Here is a 27,811-nt window from a genome sequence, read left to right as displayed (position 1 = left end):
AACACTGGTCTATCTAAGTCTACAACTAAGAGAGTACCAAGACAGCTACACTGCCATCCCCTTCAAAGGCTCAGAGATACCACTAAATCAACAAGGTTTCCTTTTGTTAGAAATAAATGGAAAGCTGCTGGACAGTGACCACTGCTTCCTGGCTGCTGTGTACTGCAGGGATCCCTGCCTGAGGATACCCTTTCTTCTTCAAGACAGAGCTCCTAGACGGAAGGTGACTCCTCCCCTCCTCCCTCCCCCTCCCCCACATCATGCCTTGCTGGCAGTGGACGCGCTCCTGAATGATTCAATGAATGGAAGAAGGAACACACGAGTGAACCAGAACGCAAAGCTCATATTTAACTTTACCTGAGTTAATTTGCTTTGCCTGAAAGGAGTGTGAGTGTGTTCCTGATCCAATGCACGGATACATTCCTTCAGCTGCAAAGTGGTAGAATAACAAGCACATCAAATATCACATGCAAAGTGAGACTAACAGATCAGATTTTTTTTTTTTTTTTTTAATAAACCACACTCATGCAACCTTCCTCCAAAAGGAAGTCAAAATGCCCTGGTAGTTTCTTGCTCAATAAGAACAATCAAGGTAGACTGGAAAACATCATCCTATGCTAGCTATGCCTGGTTAAGCACCCTGCCCCCGGCCCCCTCTCAACTTAAAGGCTGTGAACCTAGGATTAGAGCTGATAGCGCAGAACTGACAAGCCCAGGGACCCTCCCATTGGTCCCAGAGTCCAGCTTATGTGGTGGCAGTTCTGGCTTGCCGGCTCCCTTTCTCTTTTCACTCTTCCCAACTATAAGGTGCACTTAAATAGAGAAAATACTCATGCCACAACCCCGCCTCCCTGCTCACACATGCACACCGGCAGGTACAGCTACAAGTGTAGATTCAGATACAAGTTGTCTGAATGGAACAGGAGAAATCCTAGAGGGAGAGCTGGGAAGGAACTCGAAAATCACCTAGGTCTACACCCTCATTAAAAAAAATAGGAATGGTGGCCCAAAGGCAAAGAAGGGTATGTCACTTGCTCCTGGGCAGAGCCTCTCAAAGAAGTGCTCATTGGACATCACTAGTGCCAGCAGAAATCTGAATATATTCATCTCCAAGGGCAACACGCCCATCAGAAAGAGGGGACAAGACCAGGGAGGAGACATCTTCTATTTCTGAGTCATGCATCTAGGGTAAGCGACAGTAAATGAGAAGAAAGGGAGGGAAGAGAATGGAAGGGATCCCTTGGAAGTGCCAGTGCTGGGAGTTCACCAAGAAAAGGTAATTAGCCTTGAGAGTCTCCTGTGACTGTTCTTGGCAGCAGCCATAGATGTCCACAGCTAACCCTTCTCTATCCAAGAAGCTGCAAGGTTATAAGATGGTATAAAGGAATTTCCACTCTTATTACAAGTCAGTCCAATATCCCCACTGGGAAGATTCTCTAGAAGGGATGACCAGGTAACCAAACCTGGCCCCTGAGTTGCACCTGCCCCTTACATACTCAAATCCAAGTGTGGCCATCAATCTCTATGAGCCCTTGGGTCCCTTTAGCCTTGCTGAATCAGAATGGAAAGCAGACTTTACTAAGCTCTAAGGGAAAAGCAAGGGACATACCCAGGAAAGAAGAAAGGGGCATCTCTGTATGCCTCACAAAGCACAACATTTTGATCCTATTCTTTAAGGCTTGTTTCCAGGCTCCTTTACATGTTGTCTCCCATGTGAGATAGACAGTCAAGCCCCAAAGGATACTCCACAGATGCCATGCCATGCCATGCTAAGTTGCTTCAGTCGTGTCTGACTCTTTGCAACTCTATGGATTATAGCCCTCCAGGCTCCTCTGTCCATGGGATTTTCCAGGCAAGAATACTGGGGTGGGTTGCCATGCCCTCCTCCAGAGGATCTTTCTGATCCAGGGATCCAACCTATAACTCCTGCATTGGCAGGCAGATTCTAGCACCACCTGGGAAGCCCTCTCCACAGGTACCTCTTAGGTTTCCTAGTTAATTCCTGGACCATAAATTTAAACATGAGAATTAAAGACTTCCAGCTAGAGGCTTTAGACCTTTGGCAAATTTACTTAAGCTTCGGAATCCTGATCTATAAAGTGGGAATAAGAGAATCTGTTGTGAAAATTAAACTCACTAGTATGTAGTATGTACTCAAAAGTGTATTAGCTCCTTGGAGAAATGATTAATTTCAGGGCAAGGGCAAGGAAGAGTGTGCAACACCTTGTAGTGCTAAAAGGCATAAAGATTCTCAAAAAATGATGAGCATGTCAAAAGGATACAAAACCAACCTGAAAGAACTTATGGACAGAACCCCAGAAAGAACTCCCAATAGCCATTTTGGAAAATGTGAGCAAGAAAATAACTAATGATAGAAATGGATTCTAATTTAGCAAATGAAAGAAATACCCATTTACTATTCAGTTCAGTTGCTCAGTCGTGTCCGACTCTTTGTGACCCTATGAACTGCAGCGCCCCAGGCCTCCCTGTCCATCACCAACTCCCCGAGTTCACTCAAACTCATGTCCATTGAGTCAGTGATGCCATCCAGCCATCTCATCCTCTGTCATCCCCTTCTCTTCCTGCCCCTAATCCCTCCCAGCATCAGGGTCTTTTCCCATGAGGTGGCCAAAGTATTGGAGTTTCAGCTTTAGCATCAGTCCTTCCAGTGAACACCCAGGGCTGATCTCCTTTAGAACTGACTGGTTGGACCTCCTTGCAGTCCAAGGGACTCTCAAGAGTCTTCTCCAACACCACACTTCAAAAGCATCAATTCTTCGGTGCTCAGCTTTCTTCACAGTCCAACTCTCACATCTATACATGACTACTGGAAAAACCATAGCCTTGACTAGACGGACCTTTGTTGGCAAAGTAGTGTCTCTGCTTTTTAATATGCTATCTAGGTTGGTCATAACTTTTCTTCCAAGGAGTAAGTGTCTTTTAATTTCATGGCTGCAATCACCATCTGCAGTGATTTTGGAGCCCCCCAAAATAAAGTCTGACACTGTTTCCACTGTTTCCCCATCTATTTCCCATGAAGTGATGGGACCAGATGCCATGATCTTCGTTTTCTGAATGTTGAGCTTTAAGCCAACTTTTTCACTCTCCTCTTTCACTTTCATCAACAGGCTTTTTAGTTCCTCTTCACTTTCTGCCGTAAGGGAGGTGTCATCTGCATATCTGAGGTTATTGATATTTCTCCTGGCAATCTTGATTCCAGCTTGTGCTTCTTCCAGCCCAGTGTTTCTCATGATGTACTCTGCATATAAGTTAAATAAGCAGGGTAGCAATATACAGCCTTGATGTACTCCTTTCCCAATTTGGAACCAGTCTGTTGTTCCATGTCCAGTTCTAACTGTTGCTTCCTGACCTGCATATAGGTTTCTCAAGAGGAAGGTCAGGTGGTCTGGTATTCCCATCTCTTTCAGAATTTTCCACAGTTTATTGTGATCCACACAGTCAAAGGCTTCAGCATAGTCAATAAAGCAGAAATAGATGTTTTTCTGGAACTCTTTTGCTTTTTTGATGACCCAGAGGATGTTGGCAATTTGATCTCTGGTTCCTCTGCCTTTTCTAAAACCAGCTTGAACATCTGGAAGTTCACGGTTCATGTACTGCTGAAGCCTGGCTTGGAGAAGTTTGAGCATTACTTTACTAGAGTGTGAGATGAGTGCAATTGAGGAGATACCCCTCGTCCAAGGTAAGGAGCAGTGGCTGCACTTTGCTGGAGCAGCCGTGAAGAGATACCCCATGTCCAAGATAAGAGAAACCCAAGTAAGACGGTAGGTGTTGCAAGAGGGCATCAGAGGGCAGACACACTGAAACCATAATCACAGAAAACTAGCCAATCTGATCACACGGACCACAACCTTGTCTAACTCAATGAAACTAAGCCATGCCGTGTGGGGGACACCCAGGACGGGTGGGTCATGGTGGAGAGGTCTAACAGAATGTGGTCCACTGGAGAAGGGAATGGCAAACCACTTCAGTATTCTTGCCTTGAGAACCCCATGAACAGTATGATAATGCAAAATGATAGGATACTGAAAGAGGAGCTCCCCAGGTTAGTACGTACCCAATACGCTACTGGAGATCAGCGGAGAAATAACTCCAGAAAGAATGAAGGGATGGAGCCAAAGCAAAAACAATACCCAGCTGTGGATGTGTGACTGGTGATAGAAGCAAGGTCTGATGCTGTAAAGAGCAATATTGCATAGGAACCTGGAATGTCAGGTCCAGGAATCAAGGAAAATTGGAAGTGGTCAAACAGGAGATGGCTAGAGTGAACGTTGACATTCTATGAATCAGCGAACTAAAATGGACTGGAATGGGTGAATTTAACTCAGATGACCATTATATCTACTACTGTGGGCAGGAATCCCTTAGAAGAAATGGAGTAGCCATCATGGTCAACAAAAGAGTCCAAAATGCAGTACTTAGATGCAATCTCAAAAACGACAGAATGATCTCTGTTCATTTCCAAGGCAAACCATTCAATATCGCGGTAATCCAAGCCTATGCCCCAATCAGTAATGCTGAAGAAGGTGAAGTTGAACGGCTCTATAAGACCTAAAAGACCTTTTAGAAATAACACCCCAAAAAGATGCCCTTTTCATTATAGAGGACTGGAATGCAAAAGTAGGAAGTCAAGAAACACCTGGAGTAACAGGCAAATTTGGCCTTGGAGTACAGAATGAAGCAGGGCAAAGGCTAATAGCAAACACCCTCTTCCAACAACACAAGAGAAGACTCTACACAGGGACATCACCAGATGGTCAACACCGAAATCAGACTGATTATATTCTTTGGAGCCAAAGATGGAGAAGCTCTATACAGTCAGCAAAAACAAGACCGGGAGCTGACTGTGGCTCAGATCATTTACTGTTGTAAGTAAGTAAATAAATAAAGAGAAAAAACCCAGCTCTTTCTTGCAGCAGAATTCCAACTAATTAATGTAGACTGTGTGCTCAGTCACGAAGTCGTGTCTGACTCTTTTGCAACCCCATGGGCTGTAGCCTGCCAGGCTCATCTGTCCAAGGGATTCTCCAGGTAAGAACACTGGAGTGGGTAGCCATTTCCTCCTCCAAGGGCTCTTCCCAACCCAGAGATCGAACCTGCATCTCCTGCACTGGCATGCAGATTCTTTACCACTGAGCCACAAGGGGATCCCCTAATGTAGAATGATGGGCACAGAAAAACCTCATCATGTAAATACCACAGTAATAACTGTTACAGTTAAGAATCATCAATGGATATTAAAATTAGACAGCAAAATTATGATGTAAATAAGCATAGTTTAAAAGTATCTGTCCATAAGGTACTTATTACAAAGGGAATAATCATAACTTCACAATGGGGAAACCTAGCAGAAACCACCTTAACTCAGTGATCAAGTTTAACATTACCAGTAATGACATATTGGCTGCTACAATACACTGAGAAGGGTACCACTTCTGTACTATTCTTGCTAAAAATTCATTATCTCAACCTAATAATGAGAAAACATTACACAAACCCAAATTCAGACACAGTCTGCAAAATAACTGGTCAGCATTTTTCAAAGGTGTTAAGGTCAAGATTGACAAAACTGAGGAGACTACAGAGCCAAGGCAGCTAAAGGTAGCACAGAATCCTAGACCCGAAAAAGGACACGAGTGGGACTGTTGATGAAATTCAAACAAGGTCTGTAGACAGCTAACAGAATTGTTTTAATGTTCATTTCCTGATTTAAGTTGCTATAGTTACATAAAAGTTAACACTGGGAAGGCTAGGTGAAGGAATGCTACATGTTTATTTTTGAAGCTTTTTTAAAATCTAAAATTTTTCAAAGTTTTTAAATAATAAAAAAAAGATGCTGACTCTTTCACCTCTCTCAGCCTCTCAATTTACCCCACATGAGACCTGAGAGTAATGTGTCTAGTAGGAGATTTCAGTTCTAATCAAAAAGACTTGACATGGATGGAAACAGGGCAGTACTAAAAAGGAATGGGGGTCTCTAACACAGTCATGAATGAGCTCCAGGATACTGTTAAGTGAAAAAAGCAAACTGCAGAGCAGTGTTAACAGTATGCTAGCCTTTTCTTTTATCCCATGAGAAAGGGGTGAGTACAAACAAACATGTTGGTAGAAACTGGTTACCTAAGGGGAGGGCGATGACAGGAGTGAGGGGATCGAGATGAACACTAGCCTTCTCTGAATGTGGCTTACTTTATAATTTTTCTTTAACTGAATACAAAATTGGTGAGCTTAAACACACAGAGTTATTTAGAGAGACTTTGCAATATAATATTATGACTGTACATCCCAAGAGGGATACAACATAAGGGTAAAAAGGACAACTGCAAAGAAATCTTAATCTGAATGCAGCAATCATATTAAAAGTAATATACCATTATTTTGGTATACATACATATTGAGGTAGAGCAAATAAATTATATTAATGTTGTTAGGAACTAAGAATTTTAGCATAAGAGAAAAGGGAGAGAAATACAAAGTCAAAAAAGCTAAGCAAAAACCCTGTAGTCTTAATTTTTAATTAATTTATTAGTATGAATCCATGATACACTTTTCCCTTCTCTGTCCATCAAAAAGACCTAGAAGTAAGAACTAACCCAGTGGTGATAAGCACCACTAGCACTCCTAAATGCTCCCTAACTACCATTTCCCTGTAAAACCAAGGCTTGTTGAAGAAATGGCTGGTTTAACTTCTGGGGAAAAAAATGTACAAGATAAGCCTACAACATTTTGTCTTACTAGAAAGCCAGGGACTAGTAGGGTTGTGTCAAAAAGACACAGGAACATAATGGCCTAAAATGTATAAATTAAAAAGTGAAAAAAAAAAGAGGAGGACAATGAGTTTATAATAATATAAAAACAAAAAAGTAAAGAACAACAAACTCATGGTCATGTTCAGGTTACCAGGACATCAACTCATTCTGAAAACTGTTGAGTGAAGGCAAAGAACCAAGCATTTATCTTGCCTCCATTGCATGAGCTAGACTTCAGGATAATCAGATAGTTGGGAGAAAGTTCTTTTCAGCTAATAAATACAGAAGGAATATTAGAATTAGAATATCACCATTTTGGAATCCCTAATAAAGCAATGGGATAAAAGTAATGCTCACTGACCGTTGCTAAAACCACAAGGCATAAAAGTTGATAGGAAACATAATAACGGAGGAATTAGATTGGTAACACTTGACTCTTCCTTAACTCTCAAAATCACAAGAAGAGATAATCAGACATTCTGTATCTCCTGATGGTAATTTTAAAACTTGATGAGAGCAGAAAATGTACTTAAGTGAACCATTCAGGCAACTGCAGAAATACTTCTTTGTTTCTAACTGGCAGGACTGACCAGAGGAAGAGGAGGCAGGGAGAAAGGAAGAGCTGTCTAGAACTGCCGAGAATCTGACTGGGCAGCCTCCATCTCCAACCCTGAAATTCCACTGCCTTATTCCAACCCACCCTCACCCACTTTGGCTGCATGTAAAGATGGGCATAATCTCTCAAGAAGGACTTTTAGATGAAAGGTTTAAACAACTTACAGCCAGAAGACTCTGGTTTATTTCCGCGCCTTCCATCTTTGTCTGTCTATCTGAGTCTCTGGCATCCGCTGCTCTTTCACTGCCAGCCAAGTCAATGAAAGAGATCCTAGAGAACAGACATAGCAGGCAAGATTTCTTTGGGGCTTTGGTATCTTTTTATATCAGCCAACATTTTGTGATGGCAGGAAGAAATCAACACAGGCCCATCCTCAGGAAAGTTAAAGACATTACTGTCAGTTTTCCAAAAGTATCACAAGATTTTAATCTGTCAGTTATAGCTGGCACTGTTCACTTACACTCTTCTGTTGGCTTTAACCATTTGTGAGAAAGTATGATTGAAATTAATTAAACATTCTTCCCATAAGGCTAAATAACTACAGTGCAAATCACTTAGGTGACCACTTAGATAATTAAATAGAGACGTTTGTGGGCTGCTTTCCAGCTCCCCACCCCCCAAAAGACTCATTACTCTGAGGTGAGATAGGCTCATCCATCACTGTGGCAGAGTGATGCTAAGATAGCACCAGAGAGGCGATGAATGTACCCATCTGTCGTATGGCTTCTTTCAAGAAGGATGGATTAATTTTCCTTTTTTTTTGACCTGTAAGCTCTCTGAGATGCATTTCCTACTATTCCTCTGCTGATACTGTGTTTCACACTAGAAGCAATCAATGTTCCTTTTAATAACTTAGAGTTGACCAACAATAGGTCATTACTTCATGGTTAATCAACTGGTGGCACTTTGGTACAATGATTTATTTCAGAGTTAATAACTCTATGGTGTATCCCTGAAATAAAGAACTCTATGGGGCAGGATGTCCTGTTGTTGAAAACACATATTTCAAAGTCACATTAAGGAAAGGCAGACAATGCAGTTCCCTGCATATTTCCAGCTCACCTGCCAAATGTCCTCTTGGCTGAATCTTTGATCTGAATTTGGATGATAGCGTGAGAGCGGGAGGAGTCTGCATTAACTCCAGTGGCCCTGGTGCTGCGCTCCTTGCTGCCCTTGAGGATCACCTGAAAATAAAATCCATAGGGTGACTTCTGCAAGGAGTAAACAAAGCCCTTTGGCTCCTAAGAGTTGGCTGAGAGAAGCAGAGACCAGACAGAAATTTGTCAGTATACTGCAGTCTTTTCCCTCTATGTGGAAAACTGCCTAAACACTAAATCATAAAGAGTAAGTACCCAAGAGCAATGACAACAATGTGGAAAACTAATCTTCGGGGAGAACATTCAACAGCTCAAGAGCTAATTTACTTCTTGATCTCATACACTCTTTTTAATATCTTTGATGGATTTATCCTGACTCAACTCCACAGGGCATAACTTGGCTCCAGAGTAAGGTCCCATAATACCCATCTGTCGTAGTAACTGAAGCAAAGGACAGAAATGTGCATCCCAGAATGAATAATCACATCCACCTGTTCCACCATAATGTAGTCATAAAGGAGACCAGGCCTGACATGTGGAAACATGGAAGTAATGAGTTATCACAATTGCTACAAGCCCATGATTACCCTGGAGACCACTGCTACTTCAAATGGGAGTGAAGACTAATGTGGATCCCTTTGGCCACAAAGGAATGGGGAAGAAGAGGTGAACCCTCAGGAATGGCCTCAAGCCACTGAAAACACAGCCATATATGAATATGTTGCCCTGATTTGGGGAAGTGTTAATTACTGAGAATCAAATAGGTGATGGACTTTAAAAACATTTGACAGAATCCTCAGTAGTCTAAGATGTGAGTATGGTTATTATGCTCAGTTTATAACTGAGGAATAAATTCAAAGGTAGACTTGCTCACAAATAGCTGTTTTGTGGCAGAACCAAATTCTACATCTAGCACCTAGTGTGGCTGATTCTAAAGCCCATGTGGTTTCCACTACATTGTGGGGACACTTATGATAAATTCATCTATTTGCAGTGTGAACTAGACCAAACGAAGCCCTATCTCATTTTTCCTCAATCTCTCAGAATTTTAATTTTTATCATATTTAACAAGGCTACCGTTTCCAAATTAAGAGTTCAAAAGTTGACGAAGTCAAACTTCAACAACAGTTTATAAAATACCTTAACTAGCAGGGGTAAGTACTTAAAAAAATTAACTAATATTAAATTTCTTCATGGCCTAAGTGATAGTTATGTCTCTGAAGATTACCTGTGCGATTTAGAATTGTATGTTAGAACCAGATTTTAAATGCACTCATTTTGTAAATAGCTTGCTAAAAGTTTAACGGGATTACCTTATGAATCCTTTTGTAAAGAGCAGAACTTGTTAATTTACAAAACTGGATTATCAACTGCATGGACAGCTTGCCGCTGCTAATCAGAAATCAGAAGAGTTATAGTAGTATCCCTTATACTGGTTGTGGTAAATGCCAAACAACAACAAAAAATCCTCCCCCAAAATACTGATAAATAAGGCTGGATGCTGGCTAGGTCACTTAAGACCAGATCTGTGACTGAACCATCTGGTTTACTTATCTATCTATGCCATGAAGCTTGCAGAATCTTTGTTCCCTGACTAGCGATTGAACTTGGAGCCACGGGAGTGAAAAGTGTCAAGTTCTCACCAGTGGACTTCCAGGGAATTCCTTTCATTCCGATTTCACACTTTCAAACATTATAATGCAAAGATGATGGATTACTTTAAATCTGTATTATTTTTACTAAACTTCTCTTTTTTCATTAGAAAGACAAGCTTACTGTGGAAAACTTAGAAAATATAGGAAAAATATAAAAATGAAAATATGTATCTTCCATAACTTCAGAGTTAAAAAGATTCTGGTGTATTTCCTCCTCCCAGAGTTTCAGGGTTCTCACAGCTCTTTTGACACACACACACACACACACCATTTTACAAACTTCATGAAGAAACAGAGATCTTTTAAATGTATACATTTGTGATTTGTGTAAGCGATATGCTTGATAGATAAAGGAGAAGTTAATTATCCAAGGTCACACAGGCAGCATATGGTCAGGCTAGGGATAGAAGCCAGGTACCCTTTGCCACATGATGGCAGCAATGATGCTACTTCTGCTGGAATCTAATGAGAGCTCAGAGAGGCCTCAAGGTCATACCTAGTCAGGAACTGTGGTTACTGACAGGAAGCTCAAGGGGTGGCCTTGTGGTTCATCCCCAGGGGAGTTAAGAAAGACTGTCTTCTGAGGTTCTGTTATAGAGTTTTATGTTTGACTTTTCAGTACACCTTATTCACCATGATGTACTAGGTACCTGTGAGTGCATCTCAGAAAATCTAACATGTTGGCACGACCTTTCCTGACTAAATGCCTTTTAGGAAGACATGAGGCAATTTCTGGTCTATGGTCCAGTAGACCTCAGCCTCAGTAGCAGTCTGTAATCACCATGTTTTTTAGAAACTGTGGAATAAAGCAGCTGAGCTCTGAGGAGTAAAATGAGGCAGTCTGCAAAGATCATCAGACAAACTTTGTAAGTGGCATACAACTCAAGTGTAGCAGTTAGAAACAAAAATATGAAGTTAAACTGTCTGGGTTCACATGCCAGTTCTGACAATACGGTTGTCTGCACTCTTGAAAATCACTTTTCAGGGCCTCAGTTTCTTACCTATAAAATGGTAATTTCAAAAGTTATTTTTGAGACCAAAAAGAGATAATACATAGTAAAGCACTTAGTACTACGATTAGCACATATAAGTTCTCAATAAATACTAATTAAAAATATATACTAAAGAACTAACATATTTGTGTAAACTTCCAAAACATAAACTATTTCTTTTAAAAAATGTAAAATAATCAGAGACCTATGGAGAAAGAGCTTTATGGATCAACATGAGATTCCATGGCTCCCAAGTACAATTTAGAAGTTTTAAAAAAGAAGGAAGGAAGGAAAAGGAAAGGAAGAGGATAAAGAACAAAAAGAGACAATCTATTTGAGAGAAAGGCAAGTCAAGAAACAGAATAAAATTAATGTATCACCTTAAAAATCACAGGCCTCCCGTTTCTCCCACTACCTCTTTCTTTTCAAAGTCCTCCTTCCGTAATAAAGTCTATTGGGCAACTTTCTTAACCTAGACCCTTTAGACAAACATGTCATATGAGTAGTAAAATGGGGACCTGCTACAATAGAAAGGAGAGACAACTGTTGAATTCTCTGGCAATGGAAAATATTTGCGGACTTATTAATAAGATTAATAGATGTGGGGACTTCCCTGATGGTCCAGTGGCTAAGACTTAACGCTCCCAATTCAGTGGGCCTGGGTTTGATTTCTGTTGAGGGAACTAGATCCCACATGTCGCAACTAAGAGGTCACATGCTATAACTAAAGATCCTCATGCCACAACTAAGACCAGATACAGACAAATAAATAAATATATTAAAAAAAAAAAGAATAACAGACATGACAAATTCAACTAGCATCACAGTAAGCATTATATGTACATTATCTCATTTCCTTCTCTATCACCCAACCCAATCGTATTATATCCACATTTCAGGCTCAGAAAAGTAAGACGTGCTCAAGGACACATGGCGCTGGGACCCAGCTTCATCCAGGCTTTAATCACCAAGCTTCCAGCAGAAATACCAAAGATGGGCTGTGAGCACTTGAGCAGGAGAGGCGCTGTGTATAGACTAAGTCTCTATCACCGGCATATGACTGAGACTTATCTTAGGGAAGCTCTGCTCTGTGGGCCTCTGCTACCAATTACAGCCAAGGCAGCATTAAAACATGAAGCAGATTTTTTAGAAGTTTGGGAATGGATGCCTGTAAGTGCATGAAATGTCTGTAAGAAAGACTGAAAAACCTGAAAGCCTATATAACTGAAAAAATGCCCATTGTTTGCCTGACAAAATCTTGATTCCAAATCTGGATGAATTAGCAAGTCCTCTATAAAGGCAGGGAAACCCTGGTGCCTGGATTGTTAAGACCAGGTAATAAATATACCTGGAAGGAGAAACCTCTTGGAGGAAGGACAACCCTGTGTGAAAAATGAAGCTGCTGGTTGTGCAGGCAGGCAACAAGTGGCCACGCCTGCGTGAGCCTGTGGGTGACCTTCGATAGTGACACCTGAGGGTGACACTTGAGCAAGCGCACAGGTGACACCTGAGTGAGGGGAACGGGGACACCTGAGAGGAAGCACGACACCTGAGTTAGCAAGGGCTGCTGTTCCGAGTCAATAAACGCTTATGAGGGTAGCCATGCCAGAGATCCATAATCTACATCAACCTTCCACCTTGGTCTCAGCTGGCTTCCTTCTTGTACTACCTCACATGTATTACAGACTGAGGGTAAGTGGTGATAATGGCAATATGTTCACTAATGAGAAACTTCCCTCTGCTGGTCTTAGAAAATACACCTTAGGACAGAGCAGTGCCATAAACTCTTCCAGGGTGAGAGTGATTTGACACTAGATTGCCCACTAACACAGTTATGACCCATAGCCAAGGAAAAGGGACTTCCTTTTAGTGTTTGATCCTTTCCCATTCAATTGGTCTAATTTCCAGGAACAACAGCATCATGAGGACCAACTCTCCTGAGACTCCCAGCCAAATAAAGGAATGACTAGGGGAAGTGGGGGCATGAAGACCACAAGGAACAGGCATATGAGAAACACTCTCCTTAGGACTCTGCTGTGGGGGGAGCTCTGGACAGGTCAAGAATAGTCAAGTCTCAAGAGAGCCCTTCAACATGTCCCACCCACTTTTGTTCTGCATCTGCCTCTGAGATCATTGGAAAGAGGGTCTTGGCTCTCAGGTGACTGTTAAAAACAGCCACAAAAGGTGCCATCCTTGGATTTTGCATATCAGGACTCAGGAGTCTGATAATCACATAAATACAAGGTCCCAGCCTTTAAATAAAATTTACCTATTTGTCCCAAGAAAAAGAAAGTTAGAAAAAGATTGGTGTCAATGGTGGGCCACCCTGCCATTTCACATACCCAAGTCCCTGGAGGGATGTACTGTGAAGCTGTCCTACAGGTGGTTATTGTCAAGTACCCAACTTGTCCTTTCAGGCTTCTCCCTTTGACTCTAGCCAGGCTTGTTGGATATACTAGAATGACTATGATAGCTATATGTTAGAATCACTGTGGGAGCTTTTAAAACAATACCCCCCTTTCTATACTGCTGGTAGGAATATAAAGTGGTGCAGCCAATTTCGAAAACAGTTTGGCAGTTCCTCAAAAAGTATGACTCAGCAGTTCCACTCTTACACATATACTCAAAAAAACTGAAAACATATGTCCACACAAAACCTGTACATGAATGTTTGTAGCTCCATTATTCATAACAGCCAAAAGGTTGAAACTACATGCCCACAACTGATAAATGAATAAAATATGGTATATCCATACAACAGAATATTATTTAGCCATAAAAAGGAATGAAGTACATTTACCAATACTTCATTCAACAACACAGATGAACCTTGAAAACATTACACTAAGTGAAAAAAGCCAGAGTCAAAAGGTTACATATTGTATGATTACATTTATATGATATGGCTAGAAGAGGTAAACCCATACAGATAGAAATTAGTGGTTTTCAGGTACCAGGTTCAGGGGAAACAGAGTAACTGCTAATGATACAGGATTTCATTTTGGTGTGATGAAAATGTTCTGGAATTAGATAGTGGTGACAGCTGCACAACTTTTTGAAAATACTAAAAAAAATCACTAGGTTGTGTATTTTAAAAAGGTAAACGTGAAAAAACAGATTGTAAAGTACCTTTGGACGGACACATAAAAAAACTGAAAAATAAATTAGTTGCCTCAAGAATAGGGAATGAAAGGAACATTTTCATTGTAACTTTTGAATTTTGAATCCATGTGAAGGTATTATCCATTAAAATTTTTATTTAAAATATGGCTCCTTCTCTAGCAGCCTTTACCAGAGCCTATTACCATAAAAAAGCTGGCCCTAAAGTATCCTCTCCTGCATTCAGTTCAGTTCAGTTCAGTTGCTCAGTTGTGTCCGACTCTTTGCGACCCCATGAATCGCAGCACGCCAGGCCTCCCTGTCCACCACCAACTCCTGGAGTTCACTCAGATTCACGTTCATCGAGTCGGTGATGCCATCCAGCCATCTCATCCTCTGTCGTCCCCTTCTCCTTCTGCCCCCAAACCTCCCAGCATCACAGTCTTTTCCAATGAGTCAACTCTTCACATGAGGTGGCCAAAGGACTGGAGTTTCAGCTTTAGCCATCATTCCTTCCAAAGAAATCCCAGGGCTGATCTCCTTCAGAATGGACTGGTTGGATCTCCTTGCAGTCCAAGGGACTCTCAAGTCTCCCAAATGCCTTACTTCCCACTATCAAGGCACTGAGACCTTGTAGAGAAAGGAACCATCCTCTCAGATGAGGATTTTTATTTTATAAATGTGAAATGGCGTGTTTGTCATTGCCGTTTGCCTAAGTGAAGCGAAAGTCCCTCAGTTGTGTTCAACTCTTTTGAGACCCATGGACTATACAATCCATGGAATTCTCCAGGCCAGAATACTGGAGTGGGTAGCCTTTCCCTTCTCTAGGGGATCTTCCCGACCCAGGAATCAAACCCAGGTCTCCCACATTGCAGGTGGATTCTTTACCAGCTGAGCCACAAGGGAAGCCCAAGAGCACTGAAGTGGGTAGCCGATCCCTTCTCCAGTGGATCTTCCTGACCCAGGAATCAACCTGGAGTCTCCTGCATTGCAGGCAGATTCTTTACCAACTGAACTATGAGGGAAGTCCGCCCTTTGCCTAAATCTGAGTCCATTATACTTGTGAGACAGCAAAATGAAGTCTTTCCTTGTACTTGGGCTGCTACAGTGGGGTAGTAAAGGAGGAAGATTACCTCTAAGAGGAGCTCCACACTATCCACCTGAAGCTCTCGCAGTCCCACTATTTGTACTACGTGCTTGCTATCTTCTCTTGCGAAGAGCCTGCAGAGACAAGAAGATGGTTGGTTTGGCAGAGCTCCAGTAACAGACTCTTCGTAACCCATTCCACCACTCCCCCATTATGTAGCAGTTTTGCTATTTTTTTGAGTGGGATTGATATGCCTTCTCCTTGCCTACCCCCACACCTCCTGACTCCAATGCTAGGCTTCAGAGTGGTCTTTGATTGCTGTACATAAATAAATCAACACCTTTGGCTACAAGGAACAGAATGAGTGGTTAACCAAGACCTATGCCAATCAGTGGATTGCTGGATACAGTGACTGGCTCAGGAGTTGATACAGGATCTCTGCTAATCCAATCAAAATAAAGTTCTAGTCTCTGGTTGTTAGGTACTCCTTTTTCCCTCTAGAAGTGAAAAGCGTGTGGCCTTAGGAGCAGTGGTAGCCATTTTGCATCCACAAAAAAGACCGTTTTGGAATAAAGCTAACACCATGGGAGGTAGAACAGAAATGGAAAGAAACGGAGTCTTTATAACATCTCTGAACCTCTAGAGTCAAGAGACCATAAAGCTTCTCTAGGCTTTCTAGTTATATGAGTCAATGACTTCCCTAAATGCTTAAGCCAGTTAACAGTATGGTTTTATTTTACTACTTGCAACATAAGGACTTCTGATACATTTTTGAAGGAAGCAAGGAAGAGTTGGTATTGCAACTAAAGCCTCAGGCCTGAGCATAGTGTAATGAATAACAGTTACATCTACCACCATCAAACTAGATCTGCCAAGGGGCAGGTATTGCATCTATCAAAGACACTAAGATTATTTTCTCCCTCAGTAAGATAGTGATTAAAATGAATACTGGAATTTCACTTCGTAGCCAAACAAAAAGATTTTCTCAAAAGATGTTTTTTGCTGTTTATCCCTCAACCCAAGTTTCCAAATTTTTACAGAAGGATAGGGAAACAGCCTCATTGATGCTCATGACCTCTCAGAAGACAACTCTACTGGAACAGCTGGGCTTTGGGAATAAAAGGATCAAGCTTTCAGTGCCCTCACATCATTCCTGAACATATTTCCCAGACCCTATTCCCTGAGCTCACCCTGGAAAATTCCTAATGAATAGCCTAAAGTGTACTGCTGTATTTTCAAATCATATAAGCAAGAAGTATGTTTGTACAACTTTTAATGAAAAGGTATAAAGACACCTTATCTTCTACTTTAAAGAGTTAATTTTAAGATCTATAAACTTTGGCTTTTAAGAGGCAGACTGAGCACATGTACTTCTACCTACCTTTGTCAAAGCCTCTTTTACAGAAAATATATTTATTTAGAAACAACAGGATAAGTTATAACAGCTCTAAACAAATAAGAAAGGGTGCTATCATTGAAGCAGGACCTTTCAGAAGTCTCAGAAAGTAGGAAAAAAAGAGATATGAGCCAACTGACCAAGGAAAAACCCAAAAAACCCTAACATCTCCCAGCTGAAGATATTTTCAGAGTGAGTTTTCTCTAGAGAGCTCCAGAGAAGCTTTTACCCAGAAGTCAGCATATCCCCATTCCTGTAGCTATCATCAAAGAAGGCAGAAATACAGGGCAATAATACATAAAGAATTGTACTCACAAAAATATCATTAAAGAATTGTACTCACAAAGAAACCACACACACACACAGTACGGCATAACAGAGGCTTTTATTCTTATAGCAACTATTCTTTAAAGGAAGTGGCCATTTTGACTGGAAAAGGCTCCAAATAAGGGTATTAAGCTAGAAAGAGAAGCTGTGGTGAAGCTAACTTGAAGCTTCAAAACCAACACAGAGAACAGAAAAGAAAAGCATCTCTTCCTGAAGTAACCCCAAAGTAGAACCCTTCCTTATTTGGCAGTTGTGTCATGACTGAACCCTCAACTCCAGTACGTTCTCTGAACTGTGGCATACTGAAGGTCCTTTTTTCAGTTGAAATAGTCCACAGAATGGTGGCTGCCTAAGCCCAGTTCCGTGACCTCTCCAGTTATACTACACTAGTGCCCCCCTGTGATGGGAGCCTACCTATCACGCTCTCCATGAACTGGAGCTGCTCCTCCACCCCTCCTTCCCATTCCAGTGTTGTCCTGGAGCACATGAAGCTTGCACAACCTTTTAGACAACTCTATGGGGCTTGGATACCTTTGCAGCAGGATAGTGTCTTTCATTTGATTTGGTTTTCCCAGACTTCCACCATGCTCAGCCTCAGCTCTCTCCTCTCCACCTGGTGTGGCTACTCCCAACAGGTCTCAGGTCTGGTTAATTCTATCATGACAACCTTCTATCCCTCCACTTCCCCTAGCCCCTCTCACCTCCCTGTTCTCCCCGTCAGTTGATACCTTCACAACTTTGTTGCCTCCTACTCAGTTAAAATCATGTTTCAACCTAAGCAAAACTTTATGCCAGAAGAATACAAGAGGGATTTAAAATCTGTTTTTGAAAGAATACATTTCTAAAGTACTGTATTATGTTGTAAAGGGACTAGTTTAAGCCTTATAAGAGTTAAAAGTCTACTGTGAAGAAAATATTTTATTTTTATTGATATCAGAAAACTATCATTAAGTTTACCCTAAGATTACTGAGAGAAAAAACAAGAGGAAGTGGGAAAACATTATTTATAGTTCTTCCAGTATAATAATAGATCAAAAGAATAGGAAAGGATTTAAGTATATGTTGGTTTCCTGACTTCCTGAAATTATGACCTTTTCAAAGACCACAATGAAAGAGACATAGTCTTTTGATGAACATTAGGATATTGATCACTTAAAAAATACTACTGGAAGGCTAATTTACATTTTTCTGTAGCTGAATTAACAGTTTTAAAAAATATGCCTGATTCAGGAGACCCTCATTCATATAAGGGCACTGGACCCTCATTCATATAAGGGCACTGGTATACCAAAGCCTCTCATTAAATCCCACAATTCAGTGGGTTGTTATTGTTGTTCAGTCACTAAGTCGTGTCAGACTCTTTGTGACCCCATGGACTGTAGCATTCCAGGCTCCTCTGTCCTCCATTATCTCCCAAAGTTTGCTCAAATTCATGTCCATTGAGTCGATGATGCTATCTAACTACCTCATCCTCTGCCGCCCCCTTCTCTTTTTGCATTCAGTCTTTCCCAGCATCAGGGTCTTTCCAGTGAGTTGGCTCTTTGCATCAGGGGGCCAAAGTATTGAAGCTTCAGTGGGACTCTGGCTTAAAAGAATAAAGAACAGATTTACAGTTTCCCACTCATACCCAGTACCTTTTTCTTCTATTTAGAAGGTCATAAAGCTGTCCACAGTAGATTTCATAGAAGCTGATCCACACAAAAAGATGCCTTCTTGGCTGGGACACTTCCAGTTGTCTGAAGATGTCTCTGGCAGCCAGAGCATACAGTCCTGGGTTCTGATGAGTTCCTATCATGGTATAGGTCTTTCCAGCACCTGTCTGTCCATATGAGAAGCAAGTGGCATTGCCTCTGGGGGAAGAATCATCTGTATTTACTTTTAAATTTTAAGAGAACTGCTAACACAGATTTTTAAATGACAAAAGCCAGGTGGAAAAAGAATCTTCCATAAAATTCAACTATAAAATATACAGTCCTTTAAGAGGAGGGCTTTACATTATAAAAAATAGGAAGAGGAAAAGAATTCTCAAAGCAGTAGTTAAGTTTTTTTTATAGAAATTTTTCATGGAACTGGTACGACCATAAGACAACTCCAGAAGATATGGAAACAAAGACCTGATGTTGGGTGCTTTAGAGGATCCTTGAGGGGGAAAAAAAAAATTGTGTTAATCCTTAAAGATAAGTTTAGTGAAAGAAGTAATAGAAAACTAAATATAATAAATAACAGAAGATCATACAGTATGGTAGTGATCACTTATAAGAATATTAAGAAAGTTTAAACAGAGGCAAAATCAACAGAAGCAAAATATTTGAAGGAGGACTCACAAAAGACCTCTTATGGCCTTTCATCAATAAATTACTGGGCTACTTGATTTTCAAGACCCCTTAGAGCCCTGATGTCCTATGATTCTAAGTGGAAGTCACTGTTCCTGCATGTGGATATGTGTGTGCACACAAGCTGGATGGGTGTCGAAAACTGTAAAGTAAGAGGTGGACAGAAAAGTTGGGAGACCAACCTGCCAGCCACAGTGTATTTTAGGAGGAGATGAGGCCACGATTACCTGAGTACTATGGGATCCTAGGTACTATGTAGTCCTAGTACTATGTAGTACTAAACAGAGAGTGAACGTAATGTTATGCAATAAGTAGCTAGACTCTTATACAGGCATCCTATGGATTGATGACAAAAGTAGCAAGAAAAATATTCTATTAATATATATGGACACAGGGGAACGGGAGGCTGGAGGTGGACAAAGAGATGAATACACAGAAAGGACATGAAGCCAGACAGAAACCAAAGAAACAGTGATTTGACAAGAGCAAAGTAATCATGGAAGTGTGAGAATCAAGACATGGGAGCAAATTAAAATGTAAGCTGTTTAGAAGCAGAGACTGGTTGGTTACTCCTTGTCTTTTAAATCATGGCTCCCAACAGTGTGAGCACTTGAAAACACTGGCAGAGTCACAGTTGGGAAAAGAATTACAGGAAAAAAATGTAAACACACTGAAGAAGATCTAACAGGATAAGAATAATAAAGAACAACATCTATCTTATCTTCTGAACATTTTTGTGATGAACTTCAAGTTAAAAAAAAAAATGAAGAAAGCTCTTACTACACTTTACAGAACTTAACCTAATAATTTCACCTAACTTGCAACTTTCTTATTTTTTATTGATAATGTCTTAACATTTAAATGTTAACTTATTTTAGAAACCTGCTCTCTCAAAATGCACTCCTTAACTTTGGTGCATAAGAAACTGAACCAGAAAGAAAGTTCACTTTAACCTGTTCGTAAAAATACAAACTTCCATACAACTACAATAAAAAGACAACAAAAAACAGGCAAATGAAGATATCTGCGTGGCCACATTAGCACATCCTGGGGAATGTAAATTTATTTAAAAAAAAAAACAACACAATGAGATACAGTTCCATACCCATTAAACTGGCTAGAATAAAAAAGATTGACCATATCAAATACGGTGAGGGTACAGAACTTCAATTTTCATATATTGCTATTGGGAATATAAAATAGAGCAAGAAAAATTGTTTGACACTTTCTTATAGATCTATCCAATGACCTGGTAATTCCATTTACAGATTTTTATTCAAGATAAATTAAGAGATATCCATAAAAAGACCTGGATAAAAATGTTCATACAATTTTATTCATAATACTCCAAAATTGGAAAGAACCCAAATGTCCATCAAAAGAATGGATTAAAAAAACCTGGAATATTTATAGAAGGAAATATTACTCAGCAATAGAACTAGTTACATGCAACATGTACTAATATCAAAAAACATTATGCAAAGCAAAAGAAGCCAGGCATAAGATTTATAACAATCCTATTTCTATGACATTTTAGAATAGGCAAAACTAATCTACTGTGACAGAAAGCAAGTCAGTGGTTATATAAGACCTGGAGGTGAAGGCAGGAGAACTTTCTGGGGTGGTGGAAACGTTCTGTATCTTATTCCGGATATTGGTTACTTGGATACATCAAAACTCATCAAATCTACATACTTCTTAAGATCTGTGCATCTTGATGTATGTAAATTATACTTCAAATTTTAAGTTATAAAAGTTATTTTAAAAAATAAAAGTAAAAATACCCTGAAATCAACTACCCAACATTTTCTACCCATACCTGACTACTATATATTTTAACTATATAACAGAGCCCCACCAAGTACCTACTCTGTCCCATTTAATGTTTACTAAGTGTGAATAATTATTTTTAAATTAAAAAATACATCTATGAAAAGTGAGTGATAGTCACTTATCTATCCTACTTGAAAAAAAGTTAATGAAACTATAGCTAGAATACATAATTCCTATCAGCAAAAGTTCAAAATAATTACATAATTACAAGCACATACATCTTTTTATTCTAAGGACTTGGATAAAATAATATTGTTGGCAGTTTATATTTTTCCACTAAGCACAGAGAATCAATATCATCAATGTAAATGAAAATTCTGACTATTTCTAAATGTTTTGTGAATCCCATAAGGAGAGACATGGAATTTTCCAGAAGAGTCTAACTTGAATTCATTAGGTCAAAACACAATTTCATATTTAATTCAAAATAATAGAAAAGCATAAGTAATGTTTACAAAGAAATATGATTTATGGAAAATAGAAAATAAAAGGCAAGAGGAGAAAATAATTTCTATCATACCCATTGAAAATATGCTGAATGAGTGGGTGAGTAGTCTTCATGTAAATATCTTGATTAGTGCACGCCTCATCAAAGATTTCATCAAAATAAAAAACATGCTGAAAAAGAAATTTGATTTTTAGAGAAAGATACGTTCTGGATTTCCTTCATCACTATTTTAGCTGACACAGGATAAAGGTGGAAGTACATTTTTAACTAATAGTAACTGTCCATGACAAAGTTAGAGATAATAAGCAATTATCAACTGTCAAATGACAGGGCCTAGTTTTACTTGAGATCTCTGTAGACATGTTCTTATACTATAAAAACTAAGCCACACGATTTTTGTTCTCTCTTAAGGGAAGTAAATTAATGAGTGTTAACAGTGAGCCAATCCTCCTTAAGTCTAGGAGAGGAACTGAATTACTGAATTCTATGGAGATTATTCTCATAGCCCAGCCTGAGCATGTGGGAAACATAAGCAAAGAGGCAAAGCAGGAAAGCACAAAGAATGTTTAGAAGACAGGGAGGATTTACTGTGTTTGAAATACAGGATACTGGCAGGTAGAAAAGTGAAATAGCAGGTGAGAATAAGGAGTTAGGACTATACTGTAGGGGTCTTGGGACACCAGCATTAAGGGAGAGGAGGGAATGCTTATATTTAATTTAGTACAAGTGGGAAGGCAAAAAACTTTGCAAAAGAGAGGGATGAGCAGAGCCATTTTATTGGAAGACTAATCTGCCTTATATTGTGCATGGATTGGAAACATGAACACTAGTGGTTAGGTTAAAGAAAGAAAGCAAAGGAAATTCACTCAGTCGTGTCCGACTCTTTGCGACCCCATGGGCTGTAGCCTACCAGGCTTCTCCATCCATGGAATTTTAGATTAGGTTAAGAAGGGTCTAAATTAGACAATGACAATATAAATAAAAAGAAATGAGTGCATGAGAAATTTGGCAGCTGACTGGATGTGATAGCTGGGGAGAGAAAGGAATCCAAGATTATTCCCAAATGAAAAACCATGGTAATCTGAAAGAGGAGAGGTAGGAGACCCCACTAGATTGGGTCTGGAAAGTGTTAGTTCAGCAAGCACTATTATTTGCATAATTTAGTGGCTTACCATGTTGGCAACCCAACTATATCTGGGTAAAAAATCCTAATAATTTCAAGTCTGACTGTAGTATCATAATGGCAATCCACACATGATGAATGAGAGATGAAGTCATATTTTATACTACCTTTTAGGCCTACTCTAAATATTCAGTTAAGACAAAATTTTATGGGGAAATTTTTTTTTGCAATAAACAAAACTTTTAACAACTGCAGTACAGGGCACAATTAAGATTTTTTTAAAAAATGGAAAGGAAACAGGAAAAATATTTTCAGCACTTTACATCTTCATACAAGTGTTACGGTTTTGTGTCTACATTCATCCATTGAGCATCAAATCCCCTAGATTTGAGATCTTTCAGCAATATTAGAACACTAACATAGAAGGTTCTTTTTACAAAGGTCTATGTTCTAGCTTTGGTTTTTCCCTAATTAAAAAACAAGGTCTGTCTGCGTCTTGAGCTGCTTCTCTGGTGGAAATGGGCTTAAGCCAGTTTACTATGGGTCACTGTACCCCAAGTATGATTTTGTTTCATATACATTACTTTAGAATGGAAATTTGTTAAGTCATTTGAGAAGAAATTGGAGTCACAAAGCCAAATTTATCAATAGAAAAAATTCTCCAGGGAATCCCTTGGTAGCCCAGTGGTTAGGACTCCAGCTTCTACTGCATGGGTAGGGAACTAAGGTCCTGCAAGCTGCACAGTGTGGCCAAAAAAAGAAAGAAAAAAAGTCTCCAAAAGTTAGGAGGTGAGAAAAACATGAAGCTGTGAAGCAGGACAAAGAGATCTGTGAACTTTTAGTGTTCTGAAACATGTGACTGATTTTAAGAACAGTAAAATCTAACTTTGAAGCTAGGTCATAGGTAGATGGCAGTTCATTATACTTTTGATTAGGCTTGAAAATGGCAATAATAAACAGCAAAATACATTTCTAAAATCCGATTTTAATGGACATGATTTATACCTAACTCATAAACAGGTCTTTAAGCAAGGAGACAAATACTTTCTTTGCTCAGCAATCACTGTATGTTTTTATAGTTAAGTATGATATCTTATTGCCAAATTCAGACTTAAATTGAAGAAAGTAGGGAAAATCACTAGACCATTCAGATATGACCTAAATCAAATCCCTTATGATTATACAGTGGAAGTGAGAAAAAGATTTAAGGGACTCGATCTGATAGAGTGCCTGATGAACTATGGGCGGAGGTTCGTGACACTGTACAGGAGACAGGGATCAAGACCATCCCCATGGAAAAGAAATGCAAAAAAGCAAAATGGCTGTCTGAGGCGGCCTTACAAATAGCTGTGAAAAGAAGAGAAGCGAAAAGCAAAGGAGAAAAGGAAAGATATAAGCATCTGAATTCAGAGTTCCAAAGAATAACAAGGAGATAAGAAAGCCTTCCTCAGCAATCAATGCAAAGAAATAGAGGAAAACAACAGAATGGGAAAGACTAGAGATCTCTTCAAGAAAATGAGATACCAAGGGAACATTTCATGCAAAGATGGGCTCAATAAAGGACACAGATGGTATGGACCTAACAGAAGCAGAAGATATTAAGAGGTGGCAAGAATACACAGAAGAACTGTACAAAAAAGATCTTCATGACCCAGATAATCACGATGGTGTGATCACTCACCTAGAGCCAGACATCCTGGAATGTGAAGTCAAGTGGGCCTTAGAAAGCATCACTACAAACAAAGCTAGGGGAAGTGATGGAATTCCAGCTGAGTTATTTCAAATCCTGAAAGATGATGCTGTCAAAGTGCTGCACTCAATATGCCAGCAAATTTGGAAAACTCAGCAGTGGCCACAGGACTGGAAAAGATCAGTTTTTATTCCAATCCCAAAGAAAGGCAATGCCAAAGGATGCTCAAACTACCACACAATTGCACTCATCTCACATGTTAGTAAAGTAATGCTCAAAATTCTCCAAGCCAGGCTTCAGCAATACGTGAGCCGTGAACTTCCAGATGTTCAAGCTGGTTTTAGAAAAGGCAGAGGAACCAGAGATCATATTGCCAACAACCACTGGATCATCAAAAAAGCAAGAGAGTTCCAGAAAAACATCTATTTCTGCTTTATTGACTATGCCAAAGCCTTTGACTGTGTGGATCACAATAAACTGTGGAAAATTCTCAAAGAGATGGGAATATCAAACCATCTGACCTGCCTCTTGAGAAACCTATATGGAGGTCAGGAAACGACAGTTAGAACTGGACATGGAACAACAGACTGGTTCCAAATAGGAAAAGAAGTATGTCAAGGCTGTATTGTCGTCCTGCTTATTTAACTTATATGTAGAGTACATCATGAGAAATGCTGGACTGGAAGAAGCACAAGCTAGAGTTAAGACTGCCGGGAGAAATCTCAATAACCTCAGATATGCAAATGATACCACCCTTATGGCAGAAAGTGAAGAACTAAAAAGCCTCCTGATCAAAGTGAAAGAGGGGAGTGAAAAAGTTGGCTTAAAGTTCAGCATTCAGAAAACGAAGATCATGGCATCTCGTCCCATCACTTCATGGGAAAGAGATGGGCAAACAGTGGAAACAGTGTCAGACTTTATTTTTTGGGGCTCCAAAATCACTGCAGATGGTGATCGCAGCCATGAAATTAAAAGACGCTTGCTCCTTGGAAGGAAAGTTATGACCAACCTAGATAGCATATTGAAAAGCAGAGATATTGCTTTGCCAACAAAGGTCCGTCTAGTCAAGGCTATGGTTTTTCCAGTAGTCATGTATGCATGTGAGAGTTGGACTGGGAAGAAAGTTGAGCGCCAAAGAATTGATGCTTTTGAAGTGTGGTGCTGGAGAAGACTCTTGAGAGTCCCTTGGACTGCAAGGAGATCCAACCAGTCCATTCTGAAGGAAATCAGTCCTGGGTGTTCACTGGAAGGACTGATGCTGAAGCTGAAACTCCAATACTTTGTCCACCTCATGTGAAGAGTTGACTCATTGGAAAAGACCCTGATGCTGGGAGGATTGGGGGCAGGAGGAGAAGGGGACGACAGAGGATGAGATAGCTGGATGGCATCTTCGACTCGATGGACATGAGTTTCAGTAAACTCCGGGAGTTGGTGATGGACAGCGAGGCCTGGCGTGCTGTGATTCATGGGGTCGCAAAGAGTCGGACACGACTGAGAGACTGAACTGAACTGATGGTATCTAAAGAATTTTTGGCATTTCTCAGAAAACTTTTAAAAATGAAGAGAAATAAATGTGGGAGTAAACTGGTTTTGGTTTTCCTTTATTTCACTGAGTATACGGCTATTCTCCTCTTTCTATAAGTGCTCTTGGGTAAACATTTTTGAAAGCATTTATTCATTAAAGGAATTAGTATCTTTCCATCTAATAGAACTGAAGATTGATTTTTCATGGCAAATTGATGGGGAAAAATGGAAACAGTTGCAGATTTTATTTTCCTGGGTTCCAAAATCACAGTGGACAGCGACTGCAGCCATGAGAGTAAAAGATGCTTCCTCCTTAGAAGAAAAGCTATGACAACCTAGATAGCGTATTAAAAAGCAGAGACAACACTGCCGACAAAGGTCCATAATAGTCAGAGCTATGGTTTTTCCAGTAGTCATGTACCAATGGGAGAACTGGACCATAAAGAAGGCTGAGCACCGAAGAATTGATGCTTTTGAATTGTGGTGCTGGTGAAGAATGTTGAGAGCCCCTTGGACTGCAAGGAGATCAAAGCAGTCAACCCTAAAGAAAATCAACCTTGAACACTCGTTGGAAGGATTGATACTGAAGCTGAAGCTCCAATATTTTGACCACCTAATGAGAAGAGCCAACTCACTGCCAAAGACCCTGATGCTGGGAGGATTGAGGGCAGAAGGAGAAGAGAACAGCAGAGGATGAGATGGTTGGATGGCATCATTGATTCCAGTTGGTGATGCCATCAAACTCAGTGAGCTTAAGCAAACTCCAGGAGATAGTGACGAACAGGGAAGATTGGCGTGCTGTAGTCCATTGGGTTGCGAAGAGTCAGACACAACTTAGCAACTGAACAACAACAACAATTTTTCCTTCCAATAGAACTTAAGTATTGATTTTTCTAATACTTCTGTAAGAATCTCTCATGAAAGATATGGGAACATGCACTTTGATTTGACCATATTTTATCAGCGAAGTTTGATTAACATTCACTTCATGGAGTTCCCTGGTGGCTTAATGGTTAGAATTCTGGGCTTTCACTGCTGTGGCCTGGATTCAATCCCAGGTCGGGGAACTAAGAGCCTGCAAGCTGCTCTGGGTACAGCCAAAAAAATAAAAAATCACTTTAGCCTTGATATGATAAGAGTTGCATAGCTTATTTTTTAAAGAATTTTTTTTCAGATTATAAATGTATTTCTAAAATATCTCTGGAAAGATACACTTAGAATATCGATTGTCTTCAAGGACAAAATGAGATTAGAGACATTCTTCATAGCATGATCTATATCCTATTCAAAAGTTCTGATTTTATTGATATAAGAGTAATAATGCTGATTGCAGAAAAAAACATGGATTACAACAGATAAGAATATCAAATTATCTATAAATCTTACAACCCTGAGATGGGCACTACTGACTTTGATATATTTCAGTACCATCTTTTTTTAATCTATATATATTTTCCTTTATTTAAGAAATTGGGGATGAAAGAAACAGCTCTGTTTCCTTTTTTTTTTTCACTCATTATGTTGCTATCATAAACTTTAATGGTTAAGTATGACAGCACAATGTATGTATATGATCACATATATTAAGTAACAAAAGATCTGAAAGGATAAGATATTTAATTAAAAGACAAATAAATCAATTGTTTGAATACCTGAATAAGAGTAAAAATAAAACCCAAAGAATCTAGGATAAATATTTACTTGCTATGTTTGCTATGAACCTCCCTTTTCTTCTTTCTACTTAAGGAAGAAAGAGAGGGAGAAAAAAGGCCTCTCAACACATATTATAAGCATTGACAAGTAAGGAGTTTGACCTATGACAGC

The 27,811-nt window shown here is 39.8% G+C and overlaps 1 protein-coding gene across 2 annotated transcripts in view; it reads right to left on the bottom strand.

The window, feature by feature from the left end:
* LOC120860304 (kinesin-like protein KIF24) overlaps positions 1-27,811 on the bottom strand; it is a 65,075-nt gene that overhangs the window by 9,715 nt on the left and 27,549 nt on the right. For both annotated transcript variants that reach the window (XM_040236084.1, XM_040236085.1), the window contains exons 5-10: positions 21,723-21,820; positions 18,671-18,886; positions 15,360-15,447; positions 8,446-8,567; positions 7,548-7,653; positions 358-429 (exon numbers count right to left, since the gene is read on the bottom strand). In XM_040236084.1, the coding sequence (XP_040092018.1) occupies positions 358-429; positions 7,548-7,653; positions 8,446-8,567; positions 15,360-15,447; positions 18,671-18,886; positions 21,723-21,820 (702 nt within the window). The remainder of the gene's footprint in view (positions 1-357; positions 430-7,547; positions 7,654-8,445; positions 8,568-15,359; positions 15,448-18,670; positions 18,887-21,722; positions 21,821-27,811) is intronic.

This window comes from Oryx dammah, unplaced genomic scaffold, assembly GCF_014754425.2.
Source record: "Oryx dammah isolate SB20612 unplaced genomic scaffold, SCBI_Odam_1.1 HiC_scaffold_11056, whole genome shotgun sequence".
NCBI lineage: Eukaryota > Metazoa > Chordata > Mammalia > Artiodactyla > Bovidae > Oryx > Oryx dammah.
The sequence above is the reverse complement of the archived record's forward strand: the minus strand, read 5'-3'. Positions and strand labels throughout refer to the sequence as shown.